Source organism: Ranitomeya imitator, chromosome 4 (assembly GCF_032444005.1).
Source record: "Ranitomeya imitator isolate aRanImi1 chromosome 4, aRanImi1.pri, whole genome shotgun sequence".
NCBI classification, from domain to species: domain Eukaryota; kingdom Metazoa; phylum Chordata; class Amphibia; order Anura; family Dendrobatidae; genus Ranitomeya; species Ranitomeya imitator.
The window spans coordinates 407040127-407062037 of NC_091285.1; the positions used below are offsets into that span (position 1 = coordinate 407040127).

General features: G+C 41.9%; 1 protein-coding gene across 1 annotated transcript in view; it reads left to right on the forward strand.

Annotated features, from left to right (window-relative positions):
• EXOC4 (exocyst complex component 4) overlaps nucleotides 1-21911 on the forward strand; it is a 684877-nt gene that overhangs the window by 603917 nt on the left and 59049 nt on the right. Inside the window, exon 17 of the mRNA XM_069765360.1 lies at nucleotides 6959-7118. Coding sequence (XP_069621461.1) covers nucleotides 6959-7118 — 160 coding nt within the window. The remainder of the gene's footprint in view (nucleotides 1-6958; nucleotides 7119-21911) is intronic.

A 21911-nucleotide genomic window follows, 5' to 3' on the forward strand; every position in this document is an offset into this window, starting at 1 on the left:
GAAAAAACATCATTGTCATGAAAAATTTCAAGGGAGCCAACACTTTTGACCGTGACTCGATATAGATTTAGGATTAAATTAGTGTTCATTTCTGACCACTCTTTTAAGCACTGTTGATGAGAAAAAAAAATAAACATAATACTCTTCTGTCTTAATTTTTCATTGTCACTTCTCTGGCACTCCAATTCGAAAGGGGCAGGCGGTCTGACATTATTGAGCAATGTCACCCGCTTTACTGGCTTGCTCGGTTCATTGTGCAGATATCGAATACCATGCCATAGCACTGAGTACAGATCGTCTCAGGCCACCACTTCCATTTCATTAATTGCTATAAATGAGATTTTGATATTGTCTTTAATTGATTTTGGGACTAAATATCGCTATTCAGCTTTATCTTCATGTGTAAAGCAATACAGACAGGGTCATTAAATCACATAAGAGCATTGGCAGCACCCACAATTGTTATGAAAGCAGTGTACCCCTGCTGAAATTCATGATAGAACAGCGCCATGTCTAGAAGAGATGCCGGTAAGCTCATCATAGTATCGATTCCATGAGGAGCATGTTTTCATTCTGTGGTTCCAGAGCTCATCTTGATGCAATTTTTTATAGCCTGGTGACAGACTATATGCCAAAACTTTGCCACTGTAAACTTGCTTCTCATAAACCTGTCAAGAAATGAAGTAGGTTTCAATCTCTTTTTTTATTTTGCATAAAGTTACAAAATTCAGATTACGGTACATTCTCTGTTGTGAATTCTGTGGCTGAGTTCACTTCTGTGGTCACAAGTGGTATTGCAGTCTCTGGGCTTCCTCCCTCAGGTGTTTTGGTGAGCTCGTTGGCTGCCTTGCTATTTAGCTCCACCTGAGTCTGTCTTCCTTGCTCCTTGTCAATGTTCCAGTGTTGGATCTGAGCTACTGCATCTTTCCTTGGGCCTGCTGCTCTGCTAGATAAGTGCTTCTAGTTTGTTTTCTGTTTTTTTCTGTCCAGCTTGTTATTATCTTTTGCTGGAAGCTCTGAGAAGCAAAGGGGTGCACCGCCGTGCTGTTAGTTCGGCACGGTGGGTCTTTTTGCCCCTTTGCGTGGTTTTCGTTTTAGGGTTTTTTGTAGACTGCATAGTTCTCTTTGCTATCCTCGCTCTGTCTAGAATATCGGGCCTCACTTTGCTGAATCTATTTCATTCCTACGTTTGTCTTTTCATCTTGCTAACAGTCATTATATGTGGGGGCTGCCTATTCCTTTGGGGTATTTCTCTGAGGTAAGTCAGGCTTGTATTTCTATCTTCAGGCTAGTCAGCTCCTCAGGCGGTGCCGAGTTGCATAGGTAGTTGATAGGCGCAATCCACTGCTGCTTCCAGTTGTGTGAGGATAGATCAGGTACTGCAGTCTACAGAGATTCCACGTCTCAGAGCTCGTCCTATTGTTTTGGGTTATTGCCAGATCTCTGTATGTGCGCTGATTACTGCACGCTGTGTTGCCTGATTGCCAGCCATAACAGTACAAGGAGCCATTCAATGATTTCCAATAGAGGGAAAAAAGAAATCCTGACATCATTTTTTTTTCTTAGCTCTGTCTTCAGTCTTTTTTTTCCCCTAGACATTAGAGTGCTTCAGGACACAGCTGTGGACATGGATATTCAGGCTCTGTGCTCCTCAATGGATAATCTCGTTGTAAATGTACAAAAGATTCAAGATACTATTGATCAGAAATCGATGCTAGAACCAAGAATTCCGATTCCTGATTTGTTTTTTGGTGACAGAACTAAGTTCCTGAGCTTCAGAAATAATTGTAAGCTATTTTTGGCCTTGAAACCTCATTCTTCTGGTAATCCTATTCAACAGGTTTTGATTATTATTTCTTTTTTGCGTGGCGACCCACAGGACTGGGCGTTTTCTCTTGCACCAGGAGATTCTGCATTGAGTAATGTTGATGCATTTTTCCAGGCGCTGGGATTGCTTTACGATGAGCCTAATTCAGTGGATCAAGCTGAGAAAAATCTGCTGGCTTTATGCCAGGGTCAGGATGATGTAGAAGTATATTGTCAGAAATTTAGAAAATGGTCAGTACTCACTCTGTGGAATGAATCTGCACTAGCGGCTTTGTTCAGAAAGGGTCTCTCTGAAGCTCTTAAGGATGTAATGGTGGGATTTCCTATGCCTGCTGGTTTGAATGAGTCTATGTCCTTGGCCATTCAGATCGGTCGTCGCTTGCGCGAGCGTAAATCTGTGCACCATCTGGCGGTATTGTCTGAGAGTAAGCCTGAGCCTATGCAGTGCGACAGGACTATGACTAAAGTAGAACGGCACGAACACAGACGTCTGAACAGACTGTGTTTCTATTGTGGTGATTCTACTCATGCTATTTCTAATTGTCCTAAACGCACTAGGCGGTTCGATAGCTCTGCCGTTATTGGTACTGTACAGTCCAAATTCCTTTTGTCCATTACCTTAATGTGCTCTTTGTCATCATATTCTGTCATGGCGTTTGTGGATTCAGGCGCTGCCCTGAATCTGATGGATTTGGATTATGCTAAACGTTGTGGATTTTTCTTGGAGCCTTTGCGGTGTCCTATTCCGTTGAGAGGAATTGATGCTACACCTCTGGCCAAGAATAAGCCTCAGTACTGGGCCCAGCTGACCATGTGCATGGCTCCTGCACATCAGGAAGTTATTCGCTTTTTGGTACTGCATAATTTGCATGATGTGGTCGTGTTGGGGTTGCCATGGCTACAAACCCATAATCCAGTATTGGATTGGAACTCTATGTCGGTAACCAGCTGGGGTTGTCAGGGAGTACATGGTGATGTTCCATTTTTGTCTATTTCGTCATCCATTCCTTCTGACATCCCAGAGTTCTTGTCGGACTTTCAGGATGTATTTGAAGAGTCCAAGTCTGATGCCCTTCCTCCGCATAGGAATTGTGATTGTGCTATCGATTTGATTCCTGGTAGTAAATTCCCTAAGGGTCGTTTATTTAATTTGTCCGTACCTGAACACACCGCTATGCGCAGTTATGTGAAGGAGTCCCTGGAGAAGGGACATATTCGCCCATCGTCGTCACCATTGGGAGCAGGGTTCTTTTTTGTAGCCAAGAAGGATGGTTCGCTAAGACCGTGTATTGATTACCGCCTTCTTAATAAGATCACTGTTGAGTTTCAGTATCCCTTGCCATTGATTTCTGACTTGTTTGCTCGGATTAAGGGGGCTAGTTGGTTTACTAAGATTGATCTTCGTGGTGCGTATAATCTGGTGAGAATCAGGCAGGGAGATGAATGGAAAACGGCATTTAATACGCCCGAGGGTCATTTTGAGTATCTGGTGATGCCGTTCGGACTTGCCAATGCTCCATCTGTTTTTCAGTCTTTTATGCATGACATTTTCCGTGAGTATCTGGATAAATTCTTGATTGTTTACTTGGATGACATTTTGATCTTCTCAGATGATTGGGAGTCTCATGTGAAGCAAGTCAGAATGGTTTTCCAGGTACTGCGTGCTAATTCCTTGTTCGTGAAGGGATCAAAGTGTCTCTTCGGTGTGCAGAAAGTTTCATTTTTGGGGTTCATCTTTTCCCCTTCTACTATCGAGATGGATCCGGTTAAGGTTCAGGCCATCCAGGATTGGACTCAGCCGACATCTCTAAAAAGTTTGCAGAAATTCCTGGGCTTTGCTAATTTTTATCGTCGCTTCATCTGTAATTTTTCTAGCATTGCCAGACCATTGACCGATTTGACCAAGAAGGGTGCTGATTTGGTTAATTGGTCTTCTGCTGCCGTGGAAGCTTTTCAGGAGTTGAAGCGTCGTTTTTGCTGTGCCCCTGTGTTGTGTCAACCTGATGTTTCTCTTCCGTTCCAGGTCGAGGTTGATGCTTCTGAGATTGGTGCAGGGGCGGTTTTGTCACAGAGAGGTTCTGGTTGCTCAGTGTTCAAACCATGTGCTTTCTTTTCCAGGAAATTTTCTGCTGCTGAGCGTAATTATGATGTGGGCAACCGAGAGTTGCTGGCCATGAAGTGGGCATTCGAGGAGTGGCGTCATTGGCTTGAGGGTGCTAAGCATCGCGTGGTGGTTTTGACTGATCATAAGAACCTTACTTATCTTGAGTCTGCCAAGCGCTTGAATCCTAGACAGGCCCGTTGGTCGTTATTTTTTGCTCGTTTTGATTTTGTGATTTCATACCTTCCGGGCTCTAAAAATGTGAAGGCGGATGCTCTGTCTAGGAGTTTTGTGCCCGAATCTCCGGGGTTATCTGAGCCGGCGAGTATCCTCAAGGAAGGAGTCATTGTGTCTGCCATCTCCCCTGATTTGCGGAGAGTGTTGCAGAAATTTCAGGCTAATAAACCTGATCGTTGTCCGGCCGAGAAACTGTTCGTCCCTGATAGGTGGACTAGTAAAGTTATCTCTGAACTTCATTGTTCGGTGCTGGCCGGTCATCCAGGAATCTTTGGTACCAGGGAGTTGGTTGCTAGATCCTTCTGGTGGCCATCTCTGTCACGGGATGTGCGTGCTTTTGTGCAGTCCTGTGGAATTTGTGCTAGGGCTAAGCCCTGCTGTTCACGTGCCAGTGGGTTGCTTTTGCCCTTGCTGGTCCCGAAGAGGCCTTGGACACATATTTCGATGGATTTCATTTCTGACCTTCCCGTTTCTCAAAAGATGTCTGTCATTTGGGTGGTCTGTGATCGCTTTTCTAAAATGGTCCATCTGGTGCCCTTGGTTAAATTGCCTTCCTCCTCTGATTTGGTGCCTTTGTTCTTCCAGCATGTGGTTCGTTTGCATGGCATTCCTGAGAATATTGTTTCTGACAGAGGTTCCCAGTTTGTCTCGAGGTTCTGGCGAGCCTTTTGTGGTAGGATGGGCATTGACCTATCTTTTTCCTCGGCCTTCCATCCTCAGACTAATGGCCAGACCGAACGAACCAATCAGACCTTGGAGACATATCTGAGATGTTTTGTTTCCGCTGACCAGGATGATTGGGTGTCATTTTTGCCGTTGGCTGAGTTCGCCCTTAATAATCGGGCCAGCTCGGCTACCTTGGTCTCTCCATTTTTCTGCAATTCTGGGTTCCATCCTCGTTTCTCTTCAGGACAGGTTGAGTCTTCGGACTGTCCTGGTGTGGATTATGTGGTGGACAGGTTGCAGCAGATCTGGACTCAGGTAGTGGACAATTTGACCTTGTCCCAGGAGAAGGCTCAGCTTTTCGCTAATCGCAGACGCCGTGTGGGACCCCGACTTCGTGTTGGGGATCTGGTTTGGTTATCTTCTCGTCATATACCTATGAAGGTTTCCTCTCCTAAATTTAAACCTCGTTTTATTGGTCCGTATAGGATTTCTGAGATTCTCAATCCGGTGTCTTTTCGTCTGATCCTCCCAGACTCCTTTTCCATACATAATGTATTCCATAGGTCGTTGTTGAGGAGATACGTGGCACCTATGGTTCCATCTGTGGAGCCTCCTGCCCCTGTTTTGGTGGAGGGGGAATTGGAGTATATTGTGGAGAAGATTTTGGATTCTCGTGTCTCTAGACGGAAACTCCAGTATCTGGTCAAATGGAAGGGTTATGCTCAGGAAGATAATTCCTGGGTTTTTGCCTCTGATGTCCATGCCCCAGATCTTGTTCGTGCCTTTCATGTGGCTCATCCTGGTCGGCCTGGGGGTTCTGGTGAGGGTTCGGTGACCCCTCCTCAAGGGGGGGGTACTGTTGTGAATTCTGTGGCTGAGTTCACTTCTGTGGTCACAAGTGGTATTGCAGTCTCTGGGCTTCCTCCCTCAGGTGTTTTGGTGAGCTCGTTGGCTGCCTTGCTATTTAGCTCCACCTGAGTCTGTCTTCCTTGCTCCTTGTCAATGTTCCAGTGTTGGATCTGAGCTACTGCATCTTTCCTTGGGCCTGCTGCTCTGCTAGATAAGTGCTTCTAGTTTGTTTTCTGTTTTTTTCTGTCCAGCTTGTTATTATCTTTTGCTGGAAGCTCTGAGAAGCAAAGGGGTGCACCGCCGTGCTGTTAGTTCGGCACGGTGGGTCTTTTTGCCCCTTTGCGTGGTTTTCGTTTTAGGGTTTTTTGTAGACTGCATAGTTCTCTTTGCTATCCTCGCTCTGTCTAGAATATCGGGCCTCACTTTGCTGAATCTATTTCATTCCTACGTTTGTCTTTTCATCTTGCTAACAGTCATTATATGTGGGGGCTGCCTATTCCTTTGGGGTATTTCTCTGAGGTAAGTCAGGCTTGTATTTCTATCTTCAGGCTAGTCAGCTCCTCAGGCGGTGCCGAGTTGCATAGGTAGTTGATAGGCGCAATCCACTGCTGCTTCCAGTTGTGTGAGGATAGATCAGGTACTGCAGTCTACAGAGATTCCACGTCTCAGAGCTCGTCCTATTGTTTTGGGTTATTGCCAGATCTCTGTATGTGCGCTGATTACTGCACGCTGTGTTGCCTGATTGCCAGCCATAACAATTCTCAATATTTTTCTGTAGATTACTATTAAAAATTGAAAGCTTAGCCAGCTGCTTCGACACTAGACTATAACCCTATTAACTGCAGTACATTTGTGTTCTAGCTGAGTGTGCTCGCTATGTATGGGAGCAGCCATTGCCATTTTTGTAAAAGTAACAACCAGATCTGACTCCAAATTGGCTACTGCATTCCATGGAACGGTCAATGCATTCACACTTTCCATTGGTTACTCACAAAGTAATGGTCATGTGTTGGTAAACAAAAAAAAAATCTACCGTAATTCAAAACTAACAACGAATATAATGTTAATATAATAGCAATTTTGCAAAACCTGCCCCAATAGCAGAGTTGAAAATGCCAACATCTCTGGTTGCTTTACTCAATCTTCCAAGATATGGCCATTTAGAGCGATCCCATATTTTATACAAATACTCCATACTTTTTCTAGGTTCATGGCTTCTATGTTATTGTTAATTTTGAAGCACAATAATGTCTGTTTTTCTATCTCTCTGTTCCACAGGTTTAGGCCATTTAATATCTTGCATCCTCATTAATGGAGCCCAATATTTCAAGCGCATCAGTGAGTCTGGAATAAAAAAGATGTGCCGTAATATATTTGTACTTCAGCAAAACCTCACCAATATCACTATGTCCCGTGAAGCTGATCTGGATTTTGCACGGTAATGTGGATAATGATGCTTTTTTTCATTAAATGCAGCATTAATCATTGTCACAATATTATTATTTTTACTCAATGTCTCATGGCCAAAAATGGGAACTAAAATGTGAAAGTGTAATCTAATACCAGAGACCTATCACTGCTGGCACGATTGCTCCAGGTGGGTTTGCTTTAACCCCTTCACGACATGCGCTATACATGTACTGCACAGGTTGTGTCCAGGGCCAGCATTAGGGGCAGGCAGACCAGGCAGGTGCCTGGGGCCCCTGCTCCCCAGGGTCCCCCAGCTGGCGGCAAGTCACGCAGCCCCTGTGGGGCCCCTGTGAGGCAGGGGGCCCGCCTGCCGCCAGCGCCGACTCCCCTGCCGCATTGAACTATACCAGCGTCTGCCGATACAGTTCAAAGCAATGATGGAGGAGAGAGCGTCACCTGATGCTCCCTCTCCCATCATTCCCCGCTCTGCCTCTGACACAGCGGGTGCGCGTCATCGCGTACTCACTGTGCCAGGCAGTGCGGCGGCAGCTGCCGACACAGGAGCAGGGAGTAGCGCGGGCTCAAGGGGAGATAAGGAGCTTGTGTTTTTTTGTTTTTTTTTTACTGGACTGTGCGGCCATTCTCGGAAGGGGGATGTGGGCTGTGCCGTATACTACTGTGTGGGCAGTGCTGTATACTGCGTATACTGCTGTGTGGGCTGTGCTGTATACTACTGTGTGGGCAGTGCTGAATACTACTGTGTGGGCTGTGCTGTATACTACTGTGTGGGTTGTGCTGTATACTACTGTGTGGGCAGTGCTATATACTACTGTGTGGGCTGTGCTGTATACTACTGTGTGGGCTGTGCTGAATACTACTGTGTGGGCTGTGCTGAATACTACTGTGTGGGCTGTGCTGTATACTACTATGTGGGCTGTTCTATATACTGCTGTGTGGGCTATGCTATATAGTACTGTGTGGGCTGTGCTATATACTACATGGCTTTGCTATATAGTACTATGTGGGCTGTGCTATATACTACTATGTGGGCTGTGCTATATACTATGGGGGTATATTATACTCTATGGGGGAGGCTGTGTTATATACTATGTGGCTGTGTTATAGATTTGGGGGGTACATTATACATTATATTCTATGGAGGAGGCTGTGTTATATACTATGGGGGGCTGCATTATATTCTGTGGGGGGCTTTATTAGATTTTATGAGGGATGATTGCATCATACTCTTTGATGGGGCTTAATTATATTCTATGGGGAGGTGGGCTGTATTATATCCTGTTCGGGACTACATTATATTCTATGGGGGGCTGTATTATATTTATATTCTATGAGGGCTGATTGCATCATACTCTATGAGGGGGCTACATTATACTATATGGGGAGCTGCATTATATTCTATGGGGAGGTTACATTATACTCTGTGGAGGGGTTACATTATACTCTGGGGTGGCTGCATTATACTCTGTGGGGTGGCTGCATTATACTCTGCGGGGTGGTGGCTGCATTATACTATATCGAGGACTATGGGGAATACATTATACTAAATGAAGAACTATGGGGTGCATTATACTATGGGAAGTGAATTGTACTACATGGATGACGATGGCGGTGCATTATACTATATGGAGCACTGTGATGAGTGTACTATGCTATATGGAGGACTGAGGAGTATATTTTAATATATGGAGGGCTATGAGGAGTGTATTATACTATATGGAGGACTATTGGAAGTGTATAATACTATATGGAGGACTATGAGGAGTGTATTATTCTATGTGGAGGACTATGGGGCACATATTATATGGAGGACTATGGGGTGTGCATTTTACAATATGGAGGACTGTGGTGCACATTATAATATATGGAGGACTATAGGGTGTATTATACTAAACAAGCAAATTGCTGCATATTCTTTGGGTGATTGGATTGTTTATGCTGGAATAAAAATCATTGTTCTCAGCAGGACATCGCCGGTGTAAACTGTAGATGTGCTGCTGATAACATGAAACTGTATGGTGATCTATTAGTGATCGTTCTGTCCCCTTCATTCTTTCTCAGACGGTGGAAAGAGGCCGGGAAACAAGCGTCCAACGACTTCAGTATTGTCACACTTGTTTAGCGGCCTGAGATCAGCGCATGTAAATACAACCAAAATGCTTATGTATGATGGGCCATTTGTTAGCAGTTGGGGCCCCATTTTAAACTTTGCCTAGGACCCCACTTTGCCTAAAACCGGCCCTGGTCGTTCCTTTGATGTGGGCTCTGGCATATATCAGCTGTTTTAAACAGCTGACATGTGTTCCTAACAGTGCGGGTGGAATCACGATCCACCCACGGCTGTTAACCTGTTAAATTCAGCTGTTAATCTCTGACAGCCGCATTTAATGTGATCCCGTCGGAAGCACGTCACTAATCCTGCCCATCGGGGCTCGTATCACATGACCGCGGGTCACCAATGGGTTGGCATTACACATATTTGGTATCGTTGCTTTCAGAATCACCCGATCTGTCAAGATATGAAAAAAAAATTATCCAGTCTGTAAACGGCATAACGAAAAATAAAAGTCAAAACTCCAGAATTAAGTTTTTTTGGTCACCACAACATTGCATTAAAATGCAATAACGAGCTATCAAAATAACTTATCTACACCAAAATGGTATCATTAAATACATCAGCTTGGTGCGACAAAAAATAAGCCCTCACCCAACACCAGATCATGAAAATAGAGACTCTACAGGTCTCGGAAAATGACGCAATTTTTTTAACTTTTTTTTTTTAACAAACTTTGTATTTTTTTTTTCACCACTTCAATAAAAAAGAACCTATCTGTGCTTGGTGTCTATGAACTCGTAATGACCTGGAGAATCATAATGGCAGGTCAGTTTTGGCATTTGGTGAACATAGTTTTAAAAGAAAACAGTTGTGGAATTGCACTTTCTTTGCAATTTCACTGCACTTGGATTTTTTTTTCCGGTTTTCGAGTACATGACATGGTAAGACCAGTGGCGTCGTTTAAAAGTACAACTCGCCCCACAAAAATCAAGCTCTAACATGGCCATATTGACAGAAAAATAAAAGAATTATGGCTGAGGGAAGAAGGGGAACGAAAAACAGAAACGCAAAAATGAAAAAGGTGCTGCTGCGTGAAGGGTTTAGTAGTTGACATTTATTTTGTTTTTTTATTGCTGACAAAATTTTCCTTCTCGTTGAATCTGGCTGCAATGATACTTGAAATAGGTGAAATTACTTTTTTTTTTTTTTTTGCTTATTACTAGAGAAATTTTAGCATTTTCAAACTGTTGTAAAATGTACTAGACACTTTTTGAAAAGAAGAAAAATCTGCGTTTGGAGCATAACAAATTTAAGAAACCTATCAACATCAAAGTGCCTTGTATTTTCCACTATATGTGTCACATAACATTTTCAAGTGTGAAAGAGGTTTATCTATATGACTGTGGTGGACTAGTATAATAATTGGCAGACCCGTCCTTTCCATGAATGAACCTTTTTTTTTCTTTTTTTGAGGCTGCTGCTTTTTTTGCTGACTCTGCAGATAGGTATAGCTTTGCTGACATTTTGAGAAAATGGGTTAACAGTGCTCCGGAAGCTTAGATGTGATTATGTTTAGACAGCAAAAATGTCCGACAATAGCGTTTCCATGAATCGATGTTCTTAAGCAGAAGTGGTGGCCAGTTTATGTGCACATTAAAGTGCGGAATGTTTAACCCCATGAGAGAAAATAAAGGTTTTAGATTCTGAATGTATGCGAAAATAATAATCATTTATAAATAATACTAGGCTATGTGGTGGACTTTTCCACCAGCTTTCAATAACCGTTTCCCAGAAAGAAAAAATTGTTGAATAGTTCCAGTATGGCTTCCAAAAGAAGATTCCAACAAGTGTGCAGTGCAGTTCGGTCCCGGCAGTTTTAGTATGTTTTCCACTGAAACACCGCAGCATCTCGTAGTCAGACATACCTTGCTGAGATCATTCAGCCAGTGCCTGATACAAGCTGCTCGATCCACAGGCAGCATGTCAGGTTCCCATTATTATCTTAGCTCTCTATAAATGCCATCCTAGCTTCCACAGGGCAATGTGATGTTATAAATCAGATAAAAATAAGCAATTCTGTAAAAAATAATAAAAATATCATAAGCATAATCCAGAGTCGTATCATGGATTACATGGTTTGTGGAAACTGAGTATTTTTTGTTTTTCACTACTATTGTAACTCTATTCTGTTTTTATGTGGAATATGGGCACACACAAATAATTCATCAAGTTTCATGCTTTACTGTTCTTAAATTCCATTTAGTGCCCCTCAAGGCTCTGTCCTTGGACAAAAGTCACCATCCGGAGAACTACTCTTTGTTAGACCTGGTGCTAATGTTTAAGCTGGCAAACAGGTGCAAGCCACACATCGTGGCCTGCGAGCCACAAGTTTGGGACCCCTGCACCGGAGCATAGTAGCAACTTGGAATGTAATTTACAAATTCTTAATAAACCGCTCCCTGTCCCACCGACGCTGTGGCCCGTCATCCAGTCATCTACATTTCTTCCTTTCCCCTTCTCTCTTCGTGCACTCCCTCTTCAGCCTGCATAACTCTATGCCAGGGCATTTGGCAACAGTTAGGTTTTTGGCATCATTGTGCGCCATGTCAATATGGCGACGTGCATCATGACGACATGGTGCACTATCATGTCAGAGGCTTAGTTGGCGCTGGAAGCCCCATCATAAAGTCAGTCAAGCCAAAAAGGAAAAATACTTTTTGACAGGGAAAAGCTAAAAGAAAAGGTGCGGAGGACTGGATGGTGAACTTTGTGGGTACTGTGACAGGTGAGCGGTGAGGTATGATTATTACAGTAATTTTTAACCTTATGCCGGCGCTCTGCGGTCCATCAAAATGGTGGATGCAGCCAGCCAACATTTTGAAGAATTTGCACATTGGAATTACAAAAAAAGAATTCTGGAAAATACTAAGTTTTGTAAAGAGAATTTTTGTAAGAGAATTCCGTTCCACTCGAATAAGTTCCCTCTTCTTAGAAAATACAGTGCTGACAGTTTTCACAAACTTTACCAGTCTTTCCCATTAAGGGCGCACATTTCATTATTTCTAATGGGCTAGAGAAGCACACAGCATCGTCTGTCAGACATTTCATCTTCTGATAAATGGAAATATACAGTAGCTCCCGTGCATTTTGTGATATAAGTCAAGCAGCAACATTTTTCAATGAGTATTCAAAGCGAAGTGTGCTGCACTTGGATGCGTCTAGCTTCTGCATTGTAATAACAGACAGTAATCCCCTCACCTTCTTATTTCATGTAGTGTGGTGGGAGCCAGAGCTGGGGGCAGCTGCCAAATCGTGTAAAAGGGGGGTGCTAATTGCTGCAGTTTGTCTTGTTATCCGTCAGTGACAATGTGTCAGGAGTCATATGTACAACAGGAAATGAATTATCCATGGCGCACAAGCGTCTGGAAGGGATCCCCTGCCGTTCCTGTTAATGAAAGTTGTCCCACGCATGTTCTCTGCCTGTGTGTTCCAGCTCTTCTCATTTGGTTAAATGCCTTTACTTCCTGTCTTACCTGCTATCGCTTGTGCATATCAGATAGCAACAGTTAGATGATCCTAAGTGTATACATGTCATATGTCCTGTATATATGTGTGGATGGATAGAAGTGCTTCATACACAATAATTCAATTATCTGATCATTTAAAGAGCAAATGCCGAAAAGGAACAAGTCACAGAATCTATGGAGCATCTGAGCTCTGGAGACAACTGAGAATCCGAGCTCCAACAATGCATATATCCCAATAACTGCAGATGCAGACGGCTGTTGGTCAGTGTGCAGTCTCACAAAACATCGGACCAATGTTAGTCTATGGGGCCGTAAACATGTCTGATTTTTTTCATTAGAGTCTGTCCGAGGAAAAAAAAAATCACTGTATATCTCGGATGAGAGAATCTACGGCCATCTGCACCAGCATTAACTGGATTCAAACAAGGTACAAATGAGCTCCCACTGATCCCAGTAACAGGAGACTTGTGCAGGTTTTTGCAGTGTTGGGTCTGCAAGAACAATAAAACATAAAGTATATCAAGTACCTTTTTAATGTAGATTTAAACCATGACCTGTAGCATATACAGTTGAAACTAGAAGTTTACATTCACTATATAAAATGACACATATGCATGGTTTTCTCAATATCTGACATGAAATCAGAAAAAAACTTTCCTGTTTAAGGTCAATGAGGATTACCATAATTATTCATATTTGCCAGATGCCAGAATAATGAGAGAGAATGTTTAATGTTTTAAAGTTTTTTTTTTTATTACTTACTGAAAAGTCAAAAGTTTACTTACACTAAGATTACTATGCCTGTAAACAATTCTGAACTGCCCATATTTTGATGTAATGTGTTTGTAAACTTTTTGGCAACATCTGACTTAATTAGAGACACTTATGGAAACAGGAACACATGGGCTACTTGCACAGTGAACAAGTCTGTATGATCATGTTCACACACCACCAAGAAACCTGAAGACACAAAAGAGAATAGTGAAACCAAAAACACTCAGTTTGAAAAAATGTTGCAGTAATCCGCAAGTGCTAGTAAAAGATGTAAAAAACAGGGTATTTGGTTGATAAGTTTTTTGCAAAAAATGTATACTAAGCTGCTCTACCAATCTTCACGGTATACCCTTATCAGAGCAGTCCTAACTAATGTATGCAATCCCTATCTGATGTATTTAAAAACCTGATCATCTGTATATAACCTGTGTGAACAGGGTTCAGAGAGGAAAAATCCATGTGTGCATACAGGGTAGAACAGCTTTTGTGCAGATAGCCCAAGAGGAGTGGTGGAACTCCCCAGTCTTGTAGACACAAGAGAACAATTATGGAAACAGGAACACATGGGCTACTTGCACAGTGAACAAGTCTGTATGATCATGTTCACACACCACCAAGAAACCTGAAGACACAAAAGAGAATAGTGAAACCAAAAACACTCAGTTTGAAAAAATGTTGCAGTAATCCGCAAGTGCTAGTAAAAGATGTAAAAAACAGGGTATTTGGTTGATACGTTTTTTGCAAAAAAATGTATACTAAGCTGCTCTACCAATCTTCACGGTATACCCTTATCAGAGCAGTCCTAACTAATGTATGCAATCCCTATCTGATGTATTTAAAAACCTGATCATCTGTATATAACCTGTGTGAACAGGGTTCAGAGAGGAAAAATCCATGTGTGCATACAGGGTAGAACAGCTTTTGTGCAGATAGCCCAAGAGGAGTGGTGGAACTCCCCAGTCTTGTAGACACAAGAGAACAATTATGGAAACAGGAACACATGGGCTACTTGCACAGTGAACAAGTCTGTATGATCATGTTCACACACCACCAAGAAACCTGAAGACACAAAAGAGAATAGTGAAACCAAAAACACTCAGTTTGAAAAAATGTTGCAGTAATCCGCAAGTGCTAGTAAAAGATGTAAAAAACAGGGTATTTGGTTGATACGTTTTTTGCAAAAAATGTATACTAAGCTGCTCTACCAATCTTCACGGTATACCCTTATCAGAGCAGTCCTAACTAATGTATGCAATCCCTATCTGATGTATTTAAAAACCTGATCATCTGTATATAACCTGTGTGAACAGGGTTCAGAGAGGAAAAATCCATGTGTGCATACAGGGTAGAACAGCTTTTTTTTAATTAGAGACACGCCTGTGGATGTAGTTTAATGCACACCTGAAACACACTGCTTCTTTGTGTTGCATCATGGGAAAGTCTAAATAAATCAGACAACATAGCACGAAGAGAATTGTGAATGTTCACAAGTCTAGCTCATCCTTAGGTACAATTTCAAGACACCTAAAGGTGCCTCAGTCATCTGTACAAACAATTATATGCAAGTACAAATAAGATGGGAATGTCCCGACATCATACCACTCAGGAAGGAGACGGGTTCTGTGTCCCAGAGATGAACGTGCTTTGGTCTGACGTGCATATCAACCCAAGGACAAAAGAAAAAGACCTTGTGAAGATGATGGTGGAAGCTGGTGAGATTGTGTCAATATCCACAGTGAAACGAGTACTGTATTAACATGGGCTCTCTGAGAGGAATAAGCCATTACTCCAAAATAAACATGAAAAAGCCAGAATAATGTTTGCAAATGCACACAGGAGCAAAAACCTTAATATTTATAGACATGTCCTGTGGTTTGATGAAACTAAAATTTAACTTTTGGGGCATAATGACCATTGTTACATTTGGAGGAAAAAGGCAGAAACGTGGAAGCCTAAGAACACCATCCCAACTGTGAAACACGGAGGTGGCAGCATCATGTTGTGGGGTTATTTTGCTGTAGAGGGGACTGGTGCACTTCACAAAATAGATGGCATCATGAGAAAAGAAGATTATGTGGCAATACTATAGCAACATCTCAAGACATCAGCCAGGAAGTTAAAGCTTGAGCAGAAATGGGTCTTTCAAATGGACAATGACCCGAAGCTTACTGCCAAAATGGCTTAAGGATAATAAAGTCAATGTTTTGGAGTGGCCATCACAAAGCCCTGATCTCAGTCATATTGAAAATTTCTGGCAAAGGTGCAAGCAAGGCAACCTACAAAACTGGATCAGCTACACCAGATTTATCAGGAGGAATGGTCCCAAATTCCAATCAACTATTGTAAGAAGCTTGTGGAAGGCTATCTCAAACGTTTAATCCAAGCTCTTCAGGGCAATGGTACCAAATACTAATGAAATGTACAGTGGGGCAAAAAAGTATTTAGTCAGTCAGCAATAGTGCAAGTTCCACCACTTAAAAAGATGAGAGGCGTCTGTAATTTACATCATAGGTAGACCTCAACTATGGGAGACAAACTGAGAAAAAAAAATCCAGAAAATCACATTGTCTGTTTTTTTTTATCATTTTTTTGCATTTTATGGTGGAAAATAAGTATTTGGTCAGAAACAAACAATCAAGATTTCTGGCTCTCACAGACCTGTAACTTCTTCTTTAAGAGTCTCCTCTTTCCTCCACTCATTACCTGTAGTAATGGCACCTGTTTAAACTTGTTATCAGTATAAAAAGACACCTGTGCACACCCTCAAACAGTCTGACTCCAAACTCCACTATGGTGAAGACCAAAGACCTGTCAAAGGACACCAGAAACAAAATTGTAGCCCTGCACCAGGCTGGGAAGACTGAATCTGCAATAGCCAACCAGCTTGGAGTGAAGAAATCAACAGTGGGAGCAATAATTAGAAAATGGAAGACATACAAGACCACTGATAATCTCCCTCGATCTGGAGCTCCATGCAAAATCCCACCCTGTGGGGTCAGAATGATCACAAGAACGGTGAGCAAAAATCCCAGAACCGTGCGGGGGGACCTAGTGAATGAACTGCAGAGAGCTGGGACCAATGTAACAAGGCCTACCATAAGTAACACACTACGCCACCATGGACTCAGATCCTGCAGTGCCAGACGTGTCCCACTGCTTAAGCCAGTACATGTCCGGGCCCGTCTGAAGTTTGCTAGAGAGCATTTGGATGATCCAGAGGAGTTTTGGGAGAATGTCCTATGGTCTGATGAAACCAAACTGGAACTGTTTGGTAGAAACACAACTTGTCGTGTTTGGAGGAAAAAGAATACTGAGTTGCATCCATCAAACACCATACCTACTGTAAAGCATGGTGGTGGAAACATCATGCTTTGGGGCTGTTTCTCTGCAAAGGGGCCAGGACGACTGATCCGGGTACATGAAAGAATGAATGGGGCCATGTATCGTGAGATTTTGAGTGCAAACCTCCTTCCATCAGCAAGGGCATTGAAGATGAAATGTGGCTGGGTCTTTCAACATGACAATGATCCAAAGCACACCGCCAGGGCAACGAAGGAGTGGCTTCGTAAGAAGCATTTCAAGGTCCTGGAGTGGCCTAGCCAGTCTCCAGATCTCAACCCTATAGAAAACCTTTGGAGGGAGTTGAAAGTCCGTGTTGCCAAGCGAAAAGCCAAAAACATCACTGCCCTAGAGGAGATCTGCATGGAGGAATGGGCCAACATACCAACAACAGTGTGTGGCAACCTTGTGAAGACTTACAGAAAACGTTTGACCTCTGTCATTGCCAACAAAGGATATATTACAAAGTATTGAGATGAAATTTTGTTTCTGACCAAATACTTATTTTCCACCATAATATGCAAATAAAATGTTAAAAAAACAGACAATGTGATTTTCTGGATTTTTTTTTTTCTCAGTTTGTCTCCCATAGTTGAGGTCTACCTATGATGTAAATAACAGACGCCTCTCATCTTTTTAAGTGGTGGAACTTGCACTATTGCTGACTGACTAAATACTTTTTTGCCCCACTGTATGTAAACTTATGACTTTGCAGTAAGTAATAAAAATGCCTTAAAACATTCTCTCTCTGGCATTTGGCAAATATGAGTAATTATGGTAATCCTAATTGACCTAAAACGGGAAAGGTTTATTCTGATTTCATGTCAGATATTGAGAAAAACATGCAGATGTGTCTTTTTATATAGTGTATGTAAACTTCTGGTTTCAACTGTATGTTGAGTTGTCCTTTAAATTAATTTAATATGTATTGTTACTGAGGCATAGCTGGAGGTTCATCTGGGGAAGGTGGTGAAACACTTTTGTATGGTAACCTAACCTGGGTAACCATGTTCAAAAATACAGAGGGGCTCCCTAGTTATAGTGGGCACCTCAGCAAATGACAATGGTGTTACTGAAAAAAATCACTGTATGAAGAGTAGGACTGATATTACCACCATGAGGTAACCATATATTGGTAGATACCAATCATGCAGAACCTATTAGAGATTACAGTACACTTATAGATATTTGTCTCTATTACTGAACCAAGAAATACCAATTGTGCTCCTCTTAGTGCTCCACATAGCAATAGTACTCCATTTGAGCCCTCTATACAATAAAATTGCTTACTAGTATGTTAATGCCATTTGTGAACACCCTAGAAAGCAATCTTAGCCCCTTTTTACTAATTAAGAGGTAATAATGTCTTCAATGTACACTCCATTGTCGTTAAAATGCCTCGAACGCCCCAATAATATAATAATGCATTTTGAGTGTTTACTTAACAATTAATGACTCCCCAAGTGCCCATAAAGAGTTAAACTGCATCCTCATTGCTCTACAAACAGTAATAAAACCCCCTGAACTCCCCCATTGAATAATGCTCTGACAAAGGCATTAATAATGCTCTGATTTCCCCATATATAGTAATCCACTGATCCACAATGTATATTAGAAATTCTCCCTGATCCGCTAATATATTAAGTCTTTTGATCTCCCCATACATACTAGTAATGCTCTCTGATCACTCAGCTATACTAATACTGCCTTCTGATACCCCCATATATACTAATAATGCCTTCCCTACATATATAGTAATAATGCCCCATGATCTCCTCCCATATTTATCTATTATGCCCATTGAGTTGTCCTATAAAAATGTTGTAATGTGTAATAATAATAATAATAATTTTATTTATAAAGCGCTAACATATTCCGCAGCGCTTAACAAATTATAGAGGGTGCTTGTACAGACAAGAAATTAAAATAAAAAAATGCCTGTATATACTATGAAGAGTCTGTCAGAATTGGTGTCCCGGCGCAAGCAGTGCGATACAGTGACGTTAGCGCCAGGACGCTGATGTCCTGTGCAAGCCCCTGTGGCCTACAGAAGCGAGCGTGGTAAGGTAGGGAGACCATGGTTCTCCTCAGTGTCCTATGCACACTGATACAGTGAACAGTGGCGGTTGCTCTGGGTGGGCCCCACCTTGTGAACAGTCTAGCTGATGCAAGACAGAGGTTGTCCAGGATAAGATGCCCTAAAATCAACCTTGGTCATAGCCGCTACATGCCTCAGTCAGTGATTGGCTGAGCAGGCACTTTCGTCCATTTCCAGTGGTATGACGTAGAAGAACAGACCAGTGTGGGCAGAGCAGGGGTCAAGATGGGAGTGTCTGGGGGGATTAGCGCAGATTAGTGTCAATCCTGCATTTTTTTCAAACAATATGTGGCATTTCACGAATAATTTCTATTGCCTTTAGATTTGGTGAATGGCATGTTCTGCTTGTTTGGATGCGTTCACCATGGCATTCTGCCACATCTGCTTTATTTCAGCCATATAAATTACTGTTTTGCTTGGATTTATCATATTGCAGTTCTTCGCGAACTGTAAGACGTATCTGGGGGAGGTAGTTTTGACATGAGGCTCATATGCTCATCTTCTTTCTGCACAGAGCAGCGCTCTTGTTCTCCCTGGGATAAGCTTCATTACTGATCACTATCCTTAAGGACATGTTCCTTTGTGTAGAGATCCTGCATGAGAAAATAATCGCGGATGTCAGCTGGCCATAGAGTAACACTGGACCGAGTGCTATGCCATGTTTTATCATATATCACTCAGCCATATTGTATGGTAGTGTAACTCTGGTCTAAGGGTTTGATTAATCAATTAGTTTTTAAGTCACTATTTTTTATGTCTTGTATTCGCTGACAATTTCTGCCCCATATTCATCAAAATGGCGCACACAGTTCATGAATTTTGTGAGAAGTAAAAAAAAAGGTATTTCTTTCTGTCTTTAACCCTTTACTGATATCGGGCATAATAGTACGCCAATGTCGGTATCCCTCCCATGTGCCCACAATAGCCGAAGGTGGAATCGCAATCCACCCACAGCTATTAACTAGTGACAGCTACAAACTTTGACAGCGGCATTTAAATGGCACTTCAGGCAATCACGCCGAAAATACGCACACCAGTGACCTGCGTCACATGATCGCGGGTCACCGGTCTATCATCATGACAACCCGAGGTCTCCTGGAGACCTCTATGGTTGTCAGTGCCGGATTGCTGTGAGCGCACCCAGTGATTTGCACTCGGAGCAAGTCAGCAATTCTAATACATAGAGGCGATCTGACCATCACCTCTATGTGGCAGAGCCGATCGAGTTGTGCCAGCCTCTAGTCTCCTATGGAAGCTATTGAAGCATGGCAAAAGTTAAAAAAAAAAAAAAAATGTTTTAAAAAAATATATAAAAGTTCAAATCACCCCCCATTCGCCCCACTCAAAATAAAAGCATTCAGAATCGCACGATCTATCAATTAAAAAAAAGGATTAACCTGATCGCTAAACGGCGTAGTGAGAAAATAAATCAAAACCCCAGAATTCAAGGGTTTTTTTTGTCACCGTGACATTGCATTAAATGCAATAACGGATGATCAAAAGATCATATCTGCACCAAAATGGTTTCATTAAAAACGTCAGCTCGGTGTGCAAAAACTAAGCCCTCACCTAATCCGAGTTCATGAAAAATGGAAACGCTACTGGTATCAGAAAATAGCAATTTTTTTATTTATTTATTTATTTTTTTAACAAAGTTTGGAATGTTTTTTCACCAGTTAGATTAACCCCTTAGTGACAGAGCCAATTTGGTACTTAATGACCAGGCCAATTTTTGCAATTCTGACCACTGTCACTTTATGTGGTTATAACTCTGGAACGCTTCAACGGATCCCGCTGATTCTGAGACTGTTTTTTCGTGACATATTGTACTTCATGTTAGTGGTAACATTTCTTCGATATTACTTGCGATTATTTATGAAAAAAACGGAAATATGGCGAAAATTTTTAAAATTTTGCAATTTTCAAACTTTGTATTTTTATGCCCTTAAATCAGAGAGATATGTCACGAAAAATAGTTAATAAATAACATTTCCCACATGTCTACTTTACATCAGTACAATTTTGGAAACAAATTTTTTTTTTGTTAGGGAGTTATAAGGGTTAAAAGTTGACCAGCAATTTCTCATTTTTACAACACCATTTTTTTTTAGGGACCACATCACATTTGAAGTCATTTTGAGGGGTTTATATAATAGAAAATAACCAAGTGTGACACCATTCTAAAAACTACACCCCTCAAGGTTCTCAAAACCACATTCACGAAGTTTATTAACCCTTTACGTGCTTCACAGGAACTGAAACAATGTGGAAGGAAAAAATGAACATTTAACTTTTTTTTGCAAACATCTTAATTCAGAACCATTTTTTTTATTTTCACAAGTGTAAATACAGAAATATAACCATAAATTTTGTTATGCAATTTCTCCTGAATACGCCAATACCCCATATGTGGGGGTAAACCACTTTTTGGGTGCACCGCAGAACTTAGAAGTGAAGGAGCGCCGTTTGACTTTTTCAATGCAGAATTGGCTGGAATTGAGATGGGACGCCATGTCACGTTTAGAGAGCCCCTGATGTGCCTAAACAGTGGAAACTCCCCACAAGTGACACCATTTTGGAAACTAGACCCCTTAAGGAACTTATCTAGATGTGTGGTGAGCACTTTGAACCCCCAAGTGCTTCACAGAAGTTTATAATGTAGAGCCGTGAAAAAAAAAATTGCATTTTTTCTACAAAAATGATCTTTTTGCCCACAAGTTTTTATTTTCACAAGGGTAACAGGAGAAATTAGACCACTAAAGTTGTTGTGCAATTTCTCCTGAGTACGTCGATACCCAATATGTGGGGGTAAACCACTGTTTGGGCGCACCGCAGAGCTTGGAAGAGAAAGAGTGCCGTTTTACTTTTTCAATGTAGAATTGGCTGGAATTGAGATCGGACGCCATGTCGCGTTTGGAGAGCCCCTGATGTGCCTAAACAATAGAAATCCCCCACAAGTGACCCCATTTTGGAAACTAGACCCCCCATGGAACTTATCTAGATGTGTGG